Genomic DNA, 16,994 nt, shown 5'->3' on the forward strand with positions numbered 1-16,994 from the left:
ACAGATTAATAAAATGGACTTTTAAGTTCATATGCTTCAGTGTCCATTTTCTTAAACTTATTCCATTAGGAACATGGGTTTTCACTGAGGAATTCTGAAGATCCCAAACTGCAAGAAAAGGAAAATTGTTTGTGAATTTTTACGGATGAAAACTGAAAGGATTTAGAGAAAGATACAGTGAGTCAATGACGTGCTGCGACAAAGGTTGACAGGTTGTCCACTTAAGAGGGACGTCATGTGTAGCTGCAGGGCTGGGTGTACAGATGCAGTACAAAAAGCTTACACAATGTTTCATGTTTGCTGGAATGTAAATCCATAATTTAAGAACAATCCAAATCCTATATATATATATATATATATATATATATATATATATATATATATATATATATATATATATATATATATATATATATGTATATGTGTGTGTGTGTGTGGTCCGGGTATACCTTACCTTGTGAAGACCAAATGTCCCCACAATGTGATGAATACCTATTTTTTTTTACCTTATGGGGACCAGTTTCCTTAAGGTATAGCTCCATTTTATAGAAATCCATGTCTGCAATGAAAAACTAAAAATGCAAAAACTCTTGTATTTTGTTTGGTGACTTATGGTTACGGTTAGGGCTGGATAGGGGATGGGATTATCATAGTTACCATTAGCATTTTTCCCATAGAAATGAATGAATGATCCCCAAAATCACACAATATTATATATATATGTGTGTGTGTGTGTGTGTGTGTGTGTGTGTAGTTCTTGCAAAACTAGGAAAATAGTGAGAAGGGGGATAGAACAAGACCCTATCCCAGACATTTTTACATCTTATATGTCACCTTGTAAACAAACAAAAACAAACGTGTTTATTTAGCGCATACTTTTACCCAAAAGCGAAGTTCAGTTGAGGAAGCGCGGTCAGCCAGCCACTGGAGCAGCTGGGGGCTTATGGGCCTCCGAAAGAAGCCAGTGAGGAAACCATTCTGTTAACTTAGGATCTGAACCAGCCTCACTGGCAAGTGTTTGTTTTGGGAAAATGTACCGAATGTTACAATTAAGGTATGGAAATGTTGAAAGTATCCAGTTTTCCCTGATGTTGACATTGACAAAACCTTAGTTAAAATGTGAAACATAGAAGATACCGTCCATTAATGTTACAGGAAGAATGTTCTCTGCAACTTTGAGAAGACTTCCGCATAACACTGGCTAAAGTTCTGGGAACATCTCTGTTAGCTGGGAGTTACCTTCCAATCATAGGCACCGAGGGCCAACCCTCCAAGACACATGCCACTCCCCCAAAGCTACAGACTTCAACGCAACATCTATGATCAACCAACTGAGCTGGATACCTAAGAGAAAAACAATCGGAGAATTAGTAGGGTAAATATCTGAAATTCAAAGATTCCCCTGTTACTTAAAGTAACTTGGCCTATGTCACGAGGAAGATCGGGAGAAAATTTCAAAATTCAGGAGTGCAAAGCTGATTGGGACTTTTTCACACAGACTTCGTGCTGTAGTGAATGTGATAGGTGCTTCCACCGAGTTTTAGTTGGGAAGGGATTTGCAGGCTTGTGCAATCAGGGTGTGGCCAGTGTTTTTAACTGGGAGGCAGCAAACTGCATTCTGGCTGGGTCCAGCTCAGGGTGACAGAGGGTGGAGTGTGACTGGCTGGGGAGGTAAATTTGGGTCAGAACAGCAGGTGAGGGGCAGGAGGGGGGAGGGTCAAATTCAAACAAACAGAAGACTGTCCGTGAGTCCCCCCCCCCCCCCCCCCCCCGCCCTCCTGTTAATTACATGTTATGTTTTGCCACTCGGTCTTGACTGAAAGGGCCCATTTGAAACTTGAAGGTGGTGGAGGGGGGGCTGGGTGGGTCACACTTTTGACATTTAACCCTTCCCTGTTCCTCTGTTTTCCAGGTTTAATAGACCTATGTTGGAGGGGCTCCCCCAGGACTTAAAGACCTATGGTGCTTGGCCTTAAATATCATCCAGGGCCCTCAGGACCCCCAGCTGGGTTGTTACTAATGAAAAATGCAAGAAGAGTGTCTGTCCAAACTCTACTGATGAGGGAGGGGCCTGAAGACCCTGAGGGCTGTGGGGGGTGAGGAGGTGTGGCTATGGGCGGAGTCAGCCGGCCGATTGGATGGCTCGTCCGTGTGCCTCTCTCTGCAGACTGACCACCTCGGACTCTGAAAATGGCACGCAGAGAGATCTGCTGGATCCTGCTGGCTTTGCTGTGCTGCACAGCACTCAGGGTCGTCTGCGCAGGCAGGCAGATGCCCAAGCTCTCCGACAAGAAGCTGTGCGCAGATTCGGAATGCAGCCGTGAGTATGCACTCCAGAACGCTAGCAGACGCTCTGGGAAATCGCACCGCGCTCTTCCACCAACACATGTAAAAAAAAAATGGATCTTCATTTTCCTTTCCCTAGAGACTATCCTCTCAATCCAGGCTCGTTATGAGTAACTAAGGCTAGAGTTCGTGGCTCGGTTCCTTCATGCTAGACTGGTGTCACTGAATAACTTTATAGCCGTGCAGGTGGGAAAAAAGAAAATCCACGATTCAGATGAACATCGATGTGCTGCCTCAGTTTCACAAAGAGCTGCTGCCTGCTTGGAAGCATAATGTTGGTAAAGAAATTGCTGCTGCTTCATGTTAGCCTGAAGCAACACGAGTACTATATCTATGCTCAGATGTCATACTCATGGCCCGCGCCTTGGAGGACTTCTACCCCCAGGACTGCCGCTTCATCCCCATCAGACAAGGCCAGGTCGTCTACGTGTACGCCATGCTGAAGGACAGCGGGAATCTCTTCTGGGCAGGAAGCGTGAGTTTCTCCGCTAGGGACGCCGGAGTGGAAACACAGGAGGGAGGGGTGTCAAGCAAAGGATGATGGGAAATAAAACTATACAAGTACTGCACAGAAGTCTTAGGCAGTCAAAAGAAGTGTTTATAGTTATTTAGCAAATGAACTTTGACTCAGAACAAAAGACAATTTAGCGTTAGAACGTATGCAAATTAAGGGCAATGCAATGAAAACAAATGAAAACTAGTAAAAATTTCTTCTGTTCTTCTAAACGTTACTGATATCTAGTTGGATGGCTAGATGAGCACCACTTCAGTTCCCAAACCTCCCCTCAGAGGCACCTCAGCAATTCCATGTATTTATTCAATTTCAATTTAATTGATTAACTTAATTAGTTTAAAAAGTTAATGACATATTGATAGGCTATATGAGGTGTGCTAGTGGTCCAGTCAAAAATACATGGATGTATTGGATGGTTGGTGCAAAAACTCGGATTTTAGGGGAAGATTTGACATGGCTAAGCTGACACACTTTGACAGACATTATAATTTAGTTTTACACCAACATGAAGATCATTTAAGCAGCCTTTCTTTGGCTGCCTGTGACTTTTGCGCAGTAGTTTATGTTGTTTGCATATTTTATGTAGTTAATATTATGGCTTTACTGTTATCTACTTCAACCTCCGTGTTTGTTTTTAATATTTGAAATGTTTTACAAACGAAAACTATTGGAAAAAATCCAGACAAATATCGGGTCTGTTTACATGGCGGCAAAGGGGGCTTTAATTTTTTATTTTCTTTGTCACCCTACAGGTTCAGGGGTCGTACTACGGGGAGCAGGAGGCTCGGCTCGGTCATTTCCCCAGGAGCGTCGTGGAGGAGACCCGGACGCTGATGCCGGCCACGGTGGAGGTGGAGACGGACGTAAGTGTTTCGCTGTGCCGCTTCACCTGGCATAATCTCAAATGTTATTTTCTGTCCGCAAAAATCACACGATCGCATTTTCGTCCTTTTAACAGAAATGGGACTTTTACTGCTCATGAGTGAAACTGGCGTCCGTGCTCATTCTGAAGTCATCCTGCACACCGAAATCCGCATTTACAATATTCACAATGCATGTTAGATTAGCTAGCTCGTGCGCTGTACAGGTGATTTGGAAGAAGGCATCATTAATATTATGCTTAATGTAAAGTCCCAAAAGGGACTTGCACCAAGTTTAATAGAATCCTTACTTTACATTATTATCTTGTAATATCTTTCATAAATATAAATAAATACGCTGCTCTCAATTAGTGTCTCGTTTGTATCTTTTTAACACGTTTCTAGAGGATTGCCTTGTGTCATGCCATGCAGCCCTCATCGGAATGGAAAATTAATGTATGATCGGAGATTTATATGCGAGGCAATCAAAGGTAAAAGATTAATTTGGGTTTTTTATAAAAGGGGTTTTCTTTTTTCGAAAAAAACACATATGAGATTTTGCGCGTTTGTGATGCGGGCTATAGTGCTCTGTGTCCATGGCAACGTGACAACACTGTATGTATACTGCTAGTACCGCTGGGATAGCATGTAATACAAAGGTAAGGATTTATTTACGGAGAAGGTGTCCTCATCAGCTCGGTCATCTACCATTTCACGAGCATTTTTTTCCTAGATATTATTTTATTCAAAGAATTACGGCGATCGATATATAACATCCGAATGGCAGCGGTGTTCTTATAATATAACCAGTAATATCAAAAACAGTTAATCTAATTTGACTTTTATCGAAGCTTTTAAGGCATTTTCAAAAGTTATAAGACTTCAACATAGATAATCCAGGGATGGAGAACGCCCCCCCGTTCTACTATATGCTCCGTGCTTCTGGTCAAGGAGAAGTGTGGCGGGACTTAGGAGAAGACGACAAATTTGGCCAGTACGGCTGGCGCTGCTCCACCAGTGAAGATGCGTACTCCAACTGCACCCTTATTGGCAACTGGTGTGAGGAACGCTTCGACATCCGCCGTTTAGTGCAACGGCGCCCCCTGCCGTCACAGGTGAGAACTAATGGCTAATCAGGGAGGTACGAGTTTCTTCAAACATCTTTGCAGATAATTTCTGCGAATTTCGTATATCTTATTAATTTCTGAAAAATTCAAAGCTGCTGTTTTTGCTGGATTATTTACATATGTGTGCTAACTGTTTGTTTACCTTTTACAGTTTGCCCATTACTTTGAGACGGCATACTCATCCAGCTACAACACACAGAGGCACCATTGTACCTCTGGTAAGGCATTTTAGGACTTTTGATAACTTCTTGGTCACACGTTTTATATAAGAGGATCAGCCACAGATTCGTGATACTATGCATAGCATTTGTGAAACTCGTGTTGGTTAAATCCGGCAGATATCTTGTCTGCCTCTGCTGAATGATGTTTTCCACTCTTTCAGGCTTGAAGAGTGAGGTTCACAGCTTTCCGGGTCACCAGCCTGAACTAGATCCTCCGCATGTGAAGGGTATTCCCAACTCCATTTACAGGAAAGACTTCCGAGATCCCCGGCACCATCGGAGCAGAACCAGGACCACATCTGATCAGCAGGTTCAGCCTGGAGCTGTCTCCTCCTCCCCACAGAAAGGTTAATCCTTCATGTGGCCTGTAGTGGTGCGGTAATCATCAATCTACCTTAATCAAACCCCCACCCAGCAGCAAAGGCGACTTTTGTGACCAAATCTGGATTATCAGAGGTTTGCCTTTTCTCTTGACATGTTGGATACATCCTACCTTTTCTCTAACATTTTGACCTATTTGTGTATGTGCATTTTCCAGCGTACATAATTTATGCTGCGGGAAAAAACTGCTGAATAGCTGTGAGGGTCAATAACAGAAAGGACCCCTGAAAGGTTTAAAAGCTGGAGTTTGTGGATATTCATGTTTACATCTATGGATACAGACCCGGAGTTTAAATCAAACTCATTTCGGAACTTCTTTTATCTAGAGGTTATGGACTGAGTGTTGTATGTTTCATTATTTAGGCGAATTAAACCAAAGAATTTCAGTTGAAAAAGAAAATGTTGTGAATCCCTTGAATAAGAGAAATATTCCTCTGGTTAGTATTCTTGAAGCAATATGAGGTTCTTTATTCCCATTTCTAACATAAAAAATGGAGTCATGGTAACACAAAGTGGTGGGCAGGTTAGCTGAGAAAAATGACCGTTTTGAAATTAAATGATATCATTTGAAAAGGCTGCTTGCGGAACAGAACAGTCCTTAGCGTGACTCTGTGGTTTGCGCTTGTATTCCTGTGCTTGTTACACATCTACAGTGATTTGCCTAAAGGTGGCAGATGGCCGATCCAGCGTCCGCTGAAGAAGTCACAGCGAGTTTGTCATTTTTAACCAGTTCTCTTTATTTTCTCTGTTATTGTCACACATGAATAAAGCTATTATGTTAATAGGGATTGTGGGGATTGTTTGGTTATGAAGTGGTGGAAATGGCAGAGGAATGGTAATTAACGGGAAACCCAGTTCACCCCAGTCACCTGGCCCATTTTATCACTCATTGGACTGCTGGCTTCATAGCCTACATAAGGGTCAGAGACTGACCTGTGAGGGGGAAGGGGTGGGGTCACTTCATTGTGAGAATTTACCTCGGCCCCTCAACGTTTTCCCCATTGTGACATGCCGGTTGCGATACCTCAACCAATACGCCACCTGCTGTTCTCAGTGTGTTGCACACCTTGCTGTCATTAACCAAAACTGAAGTTGTCACTTAGATCCATAAGAAAAGCTTCAGATAGGAAGTGTTTAGATAAACTGGAGGAGTCCAAATGTCCAGCACAGAGTATGTCTATCCAATTGAGCTCTTTGCAGAAACATAAAAATAGCCTGAAAATCATCAGCAAATCGGGGCTGCTGGCTATAGGAGATTTTTCATACCCTCGTGAACGCTCTATCTGCCCATACACCTTCTCCTCCAAGGCTTCCAACAACACAACATCCAATCATGTTTCCATGCCTGGGTCAGCTACTCCTCCTCAGCCAATCAACAATCATTTGTTACTGACAGAGGGTCAAACATCCTTATCTCTGTTCTTGTTCTGCAGGAGTTACAATAAAGGCATGTGAAAATGTGTCTTCTGTATTTGTATCTGGTCCCACTGGAAATGCCAAATGTTGACTTCACTTGAATGCAAGACTTCCTGATCTCATGCCACTCATAGCCCAGTAGTTTCACCGGAATGAACTAATTGCAGGTGGAATGTGCAAGCAATGCTTCTGATATTTTAGATAACCTCACACCTCACACCGGCACGTTGGCCCGAACTCACGCTTTTGTCACAATGATCACGACTCATCCGATAGTTAACACTCAGGCAGGAACTCAGACGATTTTACACTCTGAAGTCAACACCAGTCCAATACATATTACAACTGGACTAACAGAGTTACACAATCTCGTCAACAGTGGGGCAGACGCTTGGCCATCGTGCTCACGCGCATCAAACTGTTTTCTCTGTCCCACATGGTCCTCGGTGACCAACATTCCAGTCAAAACCACCATCCATGAGACCAGGCCCCATTTATAACCAAACACCCATATCGCAGACTCTGTTACTGGACCATAGTTACTCATAACCTAAGATCTGTCAGGCCGAGTTAGCATTTTAAACTGAAGAGTAATTAATCATTAGCGGTAGAATCCACCATTTTGGTCTGTTACTTTATGAACTCAGACCTTATTTGCATGTTCTAACTCGACTCTCATGCTGCCCCTGCAAATCACATAGGATATAAACCAGTTCCTTCTTGTTCTAGGACTTTACTCATCGCTTCACTGGTGTTGCTGTTTGTCTTTATGGCACTGAAGGTCTACCTCTTATTGCTGGCTTGGAGTGTGAACAGTCTGTGCTTTTCCTGGAAAAGACCACGAGGGAAACATCTTTACTGAGAAGAGGAACAAAGAATCCATCCAGCTGACATAAGACTCCTTGTTACTGCAACACGCTTCACCCTCTGGTACACGCTGCATTATGAGTTGCATACATTTATGACCCTCTCTTCTTTCCAGTGGGCATGGACACCTATTGATGCCACATGTGGGAAATTTGGTGTCGGCTATTGCAGTCACACTTAATCAGCAGTAACAATCAGTCTTTGGCATATTTTTGAGCTGTCAGTTATTTGATGAAAACACAGAACATCCACACACGCATATGTATACAAGCACAAGCTTACATGCACTTCATTATATTACAACCCCATCAAGAACAGGCTGGTCATGTGACAGGAAGTCAGGAGGCACTATTACAGACCCCATCAAGAATAGTCTGGTCATGTGACAGGAAGTCAGGAGGCACATTTGTGAAGCAATGACCCTTCAGAAGAGTGGGTGTGAGTTGGAAACTCAGGCATGGGAGGGGGATGAACCTAAAATGGAGCCAGGGGTGTGGGGTTCGAGGGGCAGGTGGGGGTGTTTTTGTGGGGAGACACCAGCAGCTCTACTTCTCCTGTGATGAGGCCACCGCGGGCTTGCCGTCTCGGGTGATAGGGATGTTGCGCTCAGGAACGTCATCCAGCTTGCGGGGCGCAGTGATGATCAGCACGCCATCGGAGGACAGCGAGGAGGTGACCACGCTCGGCACCACTCCTGCCGGCAGCCTGTATTTCCGGACGAACTCCCGCGACACAAAGCCGTGGTCATCCTGGCCGGAGGACAGACACACTTACTCTAGCTTGATCTAGGCCACCTTTCATGGGGTGAGCTTGCTAATGACAGCCAGCTACCAAATTAGTTTTTTTCCCTCTTCCGCCTCCTCAGCTTAAGAGTTTTAAATTACCTTCCACCATTATCTTCTGACTTTATTGTTTTATTTCAGTGTGACATCACAGTTAGCCCAGGAAGTGCAGGGTACAAGGGCAGGGAATCCCCTGCACAGGATTCCAGAATCCTACAACATCATATACTGATGTATGCACCTGTTGTAATGTATTTTATTCAATCGGTTTAAATGTATGTATAATTTTCTGACTAAATCATTCATTTTCTTTCTCGTTCCCTGCTTGTTATATTTCTCACAAGTACCACAAGATGAAACCCACATTTTATCAGCTTGAGGCCTGAACATGTGGAATCGGGAAGACAAGCCCCCCGGGAGGCCACTTGCCTGGCGTTCTTCATGCCTTCCTCGGACCTCAATGAACTCGCCGTTGACCTTGACTGACAGCTCCTCCGGGGAAAAGTGCTTGACGTCCAGATTAATCACAAAACGATCCCTGTCCGTGCGCATCTAGAAAGAGGTGAAGGAGGTCTATGAGACAGGGGGCAGAGACGTTCATGAGATACAATTCATCTCAGATAAGTTAACGGTCATCTCTGCCATTAGAGAGTCACTTCCGCCCTCTACCTGGCTGGTTTCTGGTCGTTCTCAGTGTCTCCTGCTTCACCTTATTCTTGCGACCTGCCGTTTTAGAAATTCTGCACCTGGAACCAACCTGCTGCTCAGTGTAGCCTTCTGCCAGCAAACCCATGATTAAAACAAGATTTAAAAATGCTGATTTTTTTAAAATATAGAGTGGTCTCTTAATTTTCCCCATGGCTGTATTATCCATCCATTAATGCAGCCTTTCCCAACCCAGTCCATAGACATTTTTGCTCCCTCCCAGCTCCCAACCAATCAAGAAACACAGAATATCTGATACAAGTGTGTTGGCTACTGGAAGAGAACAAAAATGTGGATTGTTTACAGGTTCCCGAGGACTGGGATTAGAAACATTGCATTAATCCATCCATCCAATCCATCCATCCATCCATTCATCCATCCGTTTTCCACATTCACTAATCGATATGAATGCTCCTTATTTTACTATGGTTTGTCTTGTGAATTTTCAACTTCACAAATGTGCGATAGTGACGGACATGCAGTAGTCGTCAAATTTAGAATTTTGATCCGTTTCTGGTTAGCGATATGCCACGCGATACATTCCACTGATGCCAGGCGATGGCATCTATGCAGCCACACTGGCAGCTTCTGTCGCGAACGCGAGCGTGAGCATCTCAGAGTGACTGCCACGCTGGTAGCAGCCTCCACTGTTCTCACTATGACTGTGGGCAGATGCTCTTGGATTCCTTGCGAGAGGCAACATTGTATCACCGCCCACCAGGTCGAGGAAGAAGCAAAGAGTCTTCTGAGCCTAGAGATGCACTCCGGAGATCACATGTTCCCCTGGGGCACTGCGTCCATTAGCCCTGGGTGCAGTGACTCTCATCATCACACGGCAGGTTAACCGGGGTTAATTTTTCAAGTGTTTATATGAATCGAGCTGCATTTAGCATGAATTAACAATAAGGCTAGGTGGCCAGAGAATGTTTATCATTCTCCAGGAAAGTTACGGCACCTGCAGCTCAGTGCTGAACTGAAAAGCCGTAACAAAGGCATGAAGGATTTAAGGCTTTTTCGGGGTCTGGATTACCACTGTGGAAAGTAGCGTGACAATGCACTTTTTAAAAAGAGCCTGTATCACATAATGTGTGGGGTAGCCTAGGACCAGTGTGTAGCTCAGTGGGCTTAGCCTCTGGGCATGTGATCAGAAGATTGCTGGTTCAAGCCCAGCCTCAGCACATCTATAGGTCATTGGGTGAAACCCTTAACCCTACCCCCACAACAGGTGGCTGCCCTTTGCAGCCGTCTTGCTCTCACCTAGAGAGAGCAAGATGGAGGAGCCATAAAGAGAATTTCCCCACGGCGAGCAAAGAACTATCAGCTGTATCCTACACTCGTTAATCTGACACTTTTATACAAAGCAACTTACTGTACAGGAGTTACAATTTATACATGCTCCCTGGGATTTGAACACACAACCTTCACATTGTCAGCACAATGCTCTAATGTTGAGCTACAGTAAAATGTGATTCAATAAAATGACTCCAGTACCTACTCCACCTTCATCTAGCCTAACACACTCGCTACACTGAGTGCCATGCTGTTGCCGCGGTTACCACCTTACAGTACCATTGGCTTAGGAGCTGGTCGATTTTTTTACTGTAACTTTATAAGTAAGTTTGAGTTATCGTTACTCAGGAGGAACGTAACATCAGTCGAAAACACCGGTTGGCACCAATGCCAGACAAACCCTTCCCCACTAGTGCTCCATCCCCAACCCCACCCAGGCAAACATCATCCCCCAATTTTACTTCGTCTCAGTTTTCACATGCTCCTTGTACCAGCTGTGAAGCCTTCCTGGGATGGCAGCAGTTCTATAAATGGTAAATGGACGCATTTATATAGCGCTTTTCTACTCTTATGAGCACACAGAGCACTTTACATTTCACGCCTCACATTCACCCATCCACACACCCATTCACACACCGGTGGCGGAGGCTGCCATGCCAGGTGCCAACCTGCACAGCAGGAGCAATCTGGGGTTCAGTGTCTTGCTCAAGGACACTTTGACGGGGTCAGGAGGAACCAGGGCTCGAACCTACAACCCTCCAATTGCCGAACAATAGCACTACCTCCTGCGCCACCATCTTCCCCATAAGTTGACACCCCCCCCCCAAGGAGATGGCACCCAAGGTGGCCGCCTATCTCGCCTAATGAGTTGACTGGTGTCGACTAGTACAGGCGCCATCACGCCCCTGGCATCCTCCACACACTCACCTCCGAAAGGCCGGTGTCACCCCAGTTCAGGAGGCGCAGGAACCAGGGCCGGGAGTAGTACAGCGAGGGGAACGGCGGCAGCAGCTCCGACTCCGCCACCGGCTCCCCGAAATGCTGGTCGAAGATCCGGCTGGGTAGGAAGGAGGAGAAGAATGAGCGGCGCGACCAGGGCTGGTGGATGGCGATGTCCATCTCGTCTGGGGGTGGCACGTCTATTCTATGCACCAACTTCAGTGCCCAGCTCTCCCTGCCCGCTTTTATATACCCACATCCGCCAGCCAGTGCCAGCCGGACAGCCTCCCCCGATCCTTCTCGAACAGTGATGTAAACAGTTTTTTGGCCTCCGTCCCGAATGACTAGCCTCTGTCTCTCTCTGTCTCTCTCTCCTGTGCCATTCACCGCATATTTATTTCGACCAGTAATCTGATCTCATTCAGTCAGACTCCAGCACTTTTTGTGTGTGTGTTTGGGGGTGGGCGGGGGGGGGGGGGGGTAGAGTTTGCCTCATGCCGATTTCTTCAGGCTCACATCGCTGGAATGTGTGCATCTCTGCACCAACTCCAGGCCCAGGACATTTCGGCCCCTGGCTTTTGAAACTTGGCCCTCGTTCATGGCGCCCCCATGTGCCAGGGGGGATTAACTCCGCCACGCTCTGCTGAATCCGTTCCCCACCAGTTCTGGTCTCTGCCCTTCCAGGCTTTGTCCCCTGAGACCCAGGCGATGAGTCTGTGATTATAATAGAGGCGGGGGCCAGTGCTGTACCGCTAGACTTTGCTGGGGCAAGCTCTATAAAGAGCTAATCCCCATGAAAAACACCAGGGCACATCGCTGTCAGCGCATAGTCCACAGGGCGGCCCAACCCTCGCTCCTGGAGTGTACCCAGGGCCTGGGGGCACTGCTGAGAGTCACCTAGTCATTCCCTAGATATCCTTTAGATGGCAATATACACTGCCTGTTCAAAAAAGTCAGTCACTTTGAATTTAAATCAGCCAGTACTTAAGGGAAAATGACTGGATCATTATTACAGCTCAGCAACGTTATGCAGCAGTAAAGTGAAGTCAGCTGACTACCTGAAGCTACTGAATGGCCAGTCTATCCCATCAATGGATTTTTTCCTTCACTAACGGCATGGGCATATTACAGGATGATAACGCTAAGATTCATCGAGCTCGAATTGTCATAGAGTGGTTCAGGAAGCGTGAGGAATCATTTTCAGACACGAATTGGCCACCACAGAGTCTTGACCTTAACCCCATTGGAAGTCTGGGATGTGCTGAAGAAGACCTTACAGAGTGGTTCAACTCGCCGATCATCAACACAAGATCTGGATGAGAAATAAATGCAAATCTGGGTGAAAAAAAAAACTTGAGATGTTGCATCAGCACCCAGAAACAATGCAGTGACGAATGTGCACCATAATCAAAGCTAAGGAAAGTCCAATGAAATATTGAAGTGTGTGACTATTTTTCCCCCCCAAGTAAACAGTGCAGTCATACATAATAATCATATATTTGATTAGAAAGGCAGTTTGGTGGTTCTGTGCCAAGCAGCAGTTCCTCACAGCTGTGGGTTTGAGTTATTGAATCATTGAGTCATCGATGAATGATATTCCAATGTTCTCCTATCTGCACGTTTTCTCCTGCAGTCCAAAAGCACCCAGTTAGGTGAACTGGTGACTCTTAACTTGTCCTGAGTGTGTGTGACTGTGGTCCCTCTGCTTCCTGTCACAGGCTTCAGACTTGCCGAGATCCTGTGCTGGATGAGAGGTTCGGAAGGTCGGACATATGAGATTACAGATATGCGGAAATGGTATGTTTTGATAACTTATACGTTAAATTATCTATCCATCCATCCATCCATCCACACATTTTCCATACCGACTTGTCCTCTGCGGGGACATGGGGGTCCGAACCTTACCCTGGAAGCTATGGGTGCAAGGCAGGGAATAACCTTGGGCGGGGGGCCAGCCCATCATAGGGCTAATTTGATTCAGTGCTGGGGTTTGTAGAACATCAATGACCCCATAATCATTGTTTTATTGGATCATAAGTATTGGATTTAATACAAATATATCATCATTTAGAATACTTGCAAGTGACTGTTATAAATCAACAGATAAATAAAATCAACGTTAAAGTTAATTAACAGTATATCTAACTTCCAAACTAAGAATTGGGGGGGGTTGTTTTTTTTTTTTTAGTGGTGCCTGGGACAATGGTGGTCCGCGATTGGTCAGTCATCACAAAGGAACTCAAAGCACAAACCCATGTCTCATTCTGACCCAGCTATTAAAGTCTTTTTTATGTTTTGACAATGACTCATAACCTCACTGGAGGCAGACAGAGAGCATGTTCTCAGCCAGAGGTACAGCCGGCGAGGAAAAGGAGACTAATTTCTAACCCGCTTGTCTATTTCAGTGTTTTTGCGAAATTAAGCCCCCACGCGACGCTGCGCTTTTCTGGAGACGTAATCTGACACATTTTGGAGCTTATTCCCCCTCAGCGTAATGCCGAAAACATCGGCTGCCCCCTGCTTGTCTCGGAGTCCTTGTGTCTATTAAACAGATCAGGCTGCCTGAATGCCCTAGCGGCGTACCCCCTTATGTAAACGTCGTTGCTGGGGGGGTCTCCACGCTGGCATGCTTGACAGGAGCTATTCCTGGTAGCATTTTATTACCCTTCTCTCACAGAAACAAGCTCAGTCCTTCCTACGCACCGAGCTCCTTTTATTTACTTCCCCATTTCTCTCAGGCTTTCGGATTGTTTTTTCCCCTCCTTCTCTCCCCTAAGGGTTGTTCGTCGTATCTGGGTCAGCATGGCCGAGCGCACCATACCCCACGCCTACCCGATGAGCACCGAGTACGAGATGGCTTCCCCCAGTCGCATCTACGACCAGAATTTTGGGGAGGGTAAGGGAATTATTATTATTTTTTCCCCAGTGTTCCCATAAAACGTTGCCACAGCGGAGCATACTAAAGAACAGGAAAGGCAAAGCACTTTCTAGAACTTTGTAGATTATTGTGCTGACACGGGATGGACGGCATCATGTTTACACAAATGATGACATTGGAATCAGCCCGGGTGACTTTTTGTCTACCGCTCTTACGAGTCGCCCACGATTATCCGATGACATCTTTTGAACAAGCAATTCGTACCTCCATTAGCTCTCAAATTTCACGTGGGATTTAGGACCACCCAGCAAAAGTTCAGAGTTCATTTCAGGACCTCTGGCTGAATGAATGATCCGTCTGGGCCTCCCTCTTTCGAGACGGGGTGCCGCTCCAGATTGGTAGGCTAGAAGGCTGGTTACTGTACCAAGTCTCTCTACATCAATTTTTAATCAGAGAGCACAGGATCAGCATATGGTTTATTGAAAACAGAGACACCAGCAGTCTTGTTAAAGTGATTTCGGATTGGAATGGGCCATAATTCTCTCTGAGAGGACACGTTAAGCATTTTCCCTGTGACGCACCATAGCTCTTAGCTTTCTGATGAAACTAGGCTAAGAGGATGAGTTTCATTAGCGCTAAAGTAACTGAAAGAGAATCCCCAACTCCAAAATCCAAAAATAAACAGCCGCTTCACTGCTTTGGAGATGGAACAAACCCAAGGCCAGTCAATCTGAACTATTAAAAGACTTAACAAGCATCACCTTATGAAAATAGCTCAAAGTCATGACAACACCAACATTACATTTTCTGGGGATACTAATCGTTAATGAATTGTGTTTAAATTCTATTTTTAGATTCCTGTTTACGATATTACAACGGTAATGTCCACACGCGATTTTTTTTTTTTTTTCAGGAAGCCAGTTTTCACACAATATTGAAAGTATTTAAATGCTCCAGGGAGAAAATATATGGCAACAGGGGAATTTAAATAAGCTGTAACATTCTCAGATGCTTACACACACTTTGTAAGTTGTGTGCAAAGTTTGTAAATTGTAAGTTCCTTATTACTTCCATTTAGAACTACAAGCACTTGAATTAATTCTGGCTCAATAATTATAAATATAGATTTTACTGTTTTTATTAAGACCTGTTAAGTGTAGACATAGAGGAGCTGTTTGCATATGACAATCTCCAAATAATCTGACTTGTTTATATATATATATATATATATATATATATATATATATATATATATAAACATTTATCTGTTTGTTTTTTGTCTTAACGGAGTGTAAGTTTTTCTTTTATAGCTTTATTTTACAGTATTCAGAATAAACGTAATCCCTAAAATAATTAACGACAAAGGAGCTCCATTACGTTATATTGCTGTTCTTTCGTGCTTTAGCGTAAAAACAAACTAAATGTTCATCTTCCCCACAATACTCCATCCTCCCAGCTTTAAGTCCTCAGGACCTCCTCACGCCCACACTCTACCACGGATACTACATCCGTCCCCGGATCAACAAGCAGCTGGAGCGGGGCTTCTCGCAGGTGGAGTGCGAGGAGGACTGGTTCCGGGTCCTACTGGACGTGTGCCAGTTCACGCCGGACGAGCTGAGTGTGCGCACCGTGGACAATCTGCTGGAGGTGACGGGGCACCACGGCCAGAGGCTGGACCAGCACGGCTTCGTCAGCCGAGAGTTCACACGCACTTACATTGTGCCGCTGGGCGTGGACCCCCTGTTAATGAAAGCCACGCTTTCTCATGATGGTATCCTCTGCTTGGAAGCACCGCGTAGGAGCGATGACCTCCAGCCGGTCATCAACGACGTAAAGATCAACGTGGCTAAGAAAGGAGAAAAGACATCTTGATTGAAAATAAAGGAATATTTTGTTGGAGCGACAGCCTTCCTTTGAATATTACTTTTAATTAAGAAATGTTTGCTACTTATATTTTGTGCCGATTATTAGAATTAGCAGGGTTATGAGTTGTGAACTCGAATAAAATCTGCAATAAAATCAAAAGGACAACAGCACAGTCCCTTCTTTGGTCACAAAAGAGACATGATTGTACCGTTTGTTATTGTATTCCCCAAATGTTTGACTATATTCGGCCAATAAATGTGCCAGGTTTTAGTTTATTCCTTTTGCACTACATGTAGCTCGGCAAAATACCCCAAAAGCACAAGACGAAGAACCGTATCTAAAGTTTGCATGAGGTTTCATCATTTACTCACCACCAATCGTTTCCCATGATGAAATTTGAGGTTCTGGCCAGAAAGAGGCGCTATATGCCCGGTTTTCCGATTTTTTTCTTCGAGTCTTCATCCGGTATTTCCTTTCGGTGGTGAAAGCAGGAGCACTTAGTAGGAAATAAATTCAATATTAGTGACCTGTATCAGCATGAACCCGTTTGAATCCCTCACAGATATTGGCACACTGTATTTATTTATAAGCACGCAGACCAGTTTTCATGCTCATAAATTTCAAAACAAGTTATTCTTTACTACAATTTTTCGTTTTGGCTCTCTCTAGTAAAACTATAATACCTAATAACTTGGAGACGAGTATTTTTAACTGAACTCTAATGCTGAAATCCATAAGACGGACTGTACAAATTAACATTCAAGAAGTAATTCATAACACTAACAAGTAGGATATATCATGA

The 16,994-nt window shown here is 44.6% G+C and overlaps 4 protein-coding genes across 4 annotated transcripts; 3 read left to right on the forward strand and 1 right to left on the reverse strand.

The window, feature by feature from the left end:
- The first annotated feature begins 1,959 nt into the window (after nucleotides 1–1,959).
- mia (MIA SH3 domain containing) lies at nucleotides 1,960–4,088 on the forward strand. The gene is made up of 4 exons (XM_048983338.1): nucleotides 1,960–2,320; nucleotides 2,688–2,821; nucleotides 3,613–3,723; nucleotides 3,819–4,088. The coding sequence occupies exons 1-4, from the start codon at nucleotides 2,191–2,193 to the stop codon at nucleotides 3,840–3,842; spliced, it is 399 nt and encodes a 132-aa protein (XP_048839295.1). The 5' UTR covers nucleotides 1,960–2,190; the 3' UTR covers nucleotides 3,843–4,088.
- A 218-nt stretch (nucleotides 4,089–4,306) lies between these two features.
- On the forward strand, nucleotides 4,307–5,420 carry c18h11orf1 (chromosome 18 C11orf1 homolog). The gene is made up of 3 exons (XM_048984233.1): nucleotides 4,307–4,835; nucleotides 4,999–5,065; nucleotides 5,230–5,420. The coding sequence occupies exons 1-3, from the start codon at nucleotides 4,623–4,625 to the stop codon at nucleotides 5,418–5,420; spliced, it is 471 nt and encodes a 156-aa protein (XP_048840190.1). The 5' UTR covers nucleotides 4,307–4,622.
- Nucleotides 5,421–6,161: 741 nt separating this feature from the next.
- Nucleotides 6,162–11,794, reverse strand: cryabb (crystallin, alpha B, b). The gene is made up of 3 exons (XM_048983337.1): nucleotides 11,437–11,794; nucleotides 8,944–9,066; nucleotides 6,162–8,481 (listed from the first exon to the last, which is right to left on the reverse strand). Exons 1-3 carry the CDS (start codon nucleotides 11,626–11,628, stop codon nucleotides 8,278–8,280), a joined length of 519 nt encoding a protein of 172 aa, XP_048839294.1. The 5' UTR covers nucleotides 11,629–11,794; the 3' UTR covers nucleotides 6,162–8,277.
- A 2,228-nt stretch (nucleotides 11,795–14,022) lies between these two features.
- On the forward strand, nucleotides 14,023–16,362 carry hspb2 (heat shock protein, alpha-crystallin-related, b2). Its single transcript, XM_048984137.1, has 2 exons — nucleotides 14,023–14,344; nucleotides 15,783–16,362. Exons 1-2 carry the CDS (start codon nucleotides 14,251–14,253, stop codon nucleotides 16,196–16,198), a joined length of 510 nt encoding a protein of 169 aa, XP_048840094.1. The 5' UTR covers nucleotides 14,023–14,250; the 3' UTR covers nucleotides 16,199–16,362.
- The last annotated feature ends 632 nt before the right edge of the window (nucleotides 16,363–16,994 follow it).

Source organism: Brienomyrus brachyistius, chromosome 18 (genome assembly GCF_023856365.1).
Source record: "Brienomyrus brachyistius isolate T26 chromosome 18, BBRACH_0.4, whole genome shotgun sequence".
Lineage (NCBI taxonomy): Eukaryota > Metazoa > Chordata > Actinopteri > Osteoglossiformes > Mormyridae > Brienomyrus > Brienomyrus brachyistius.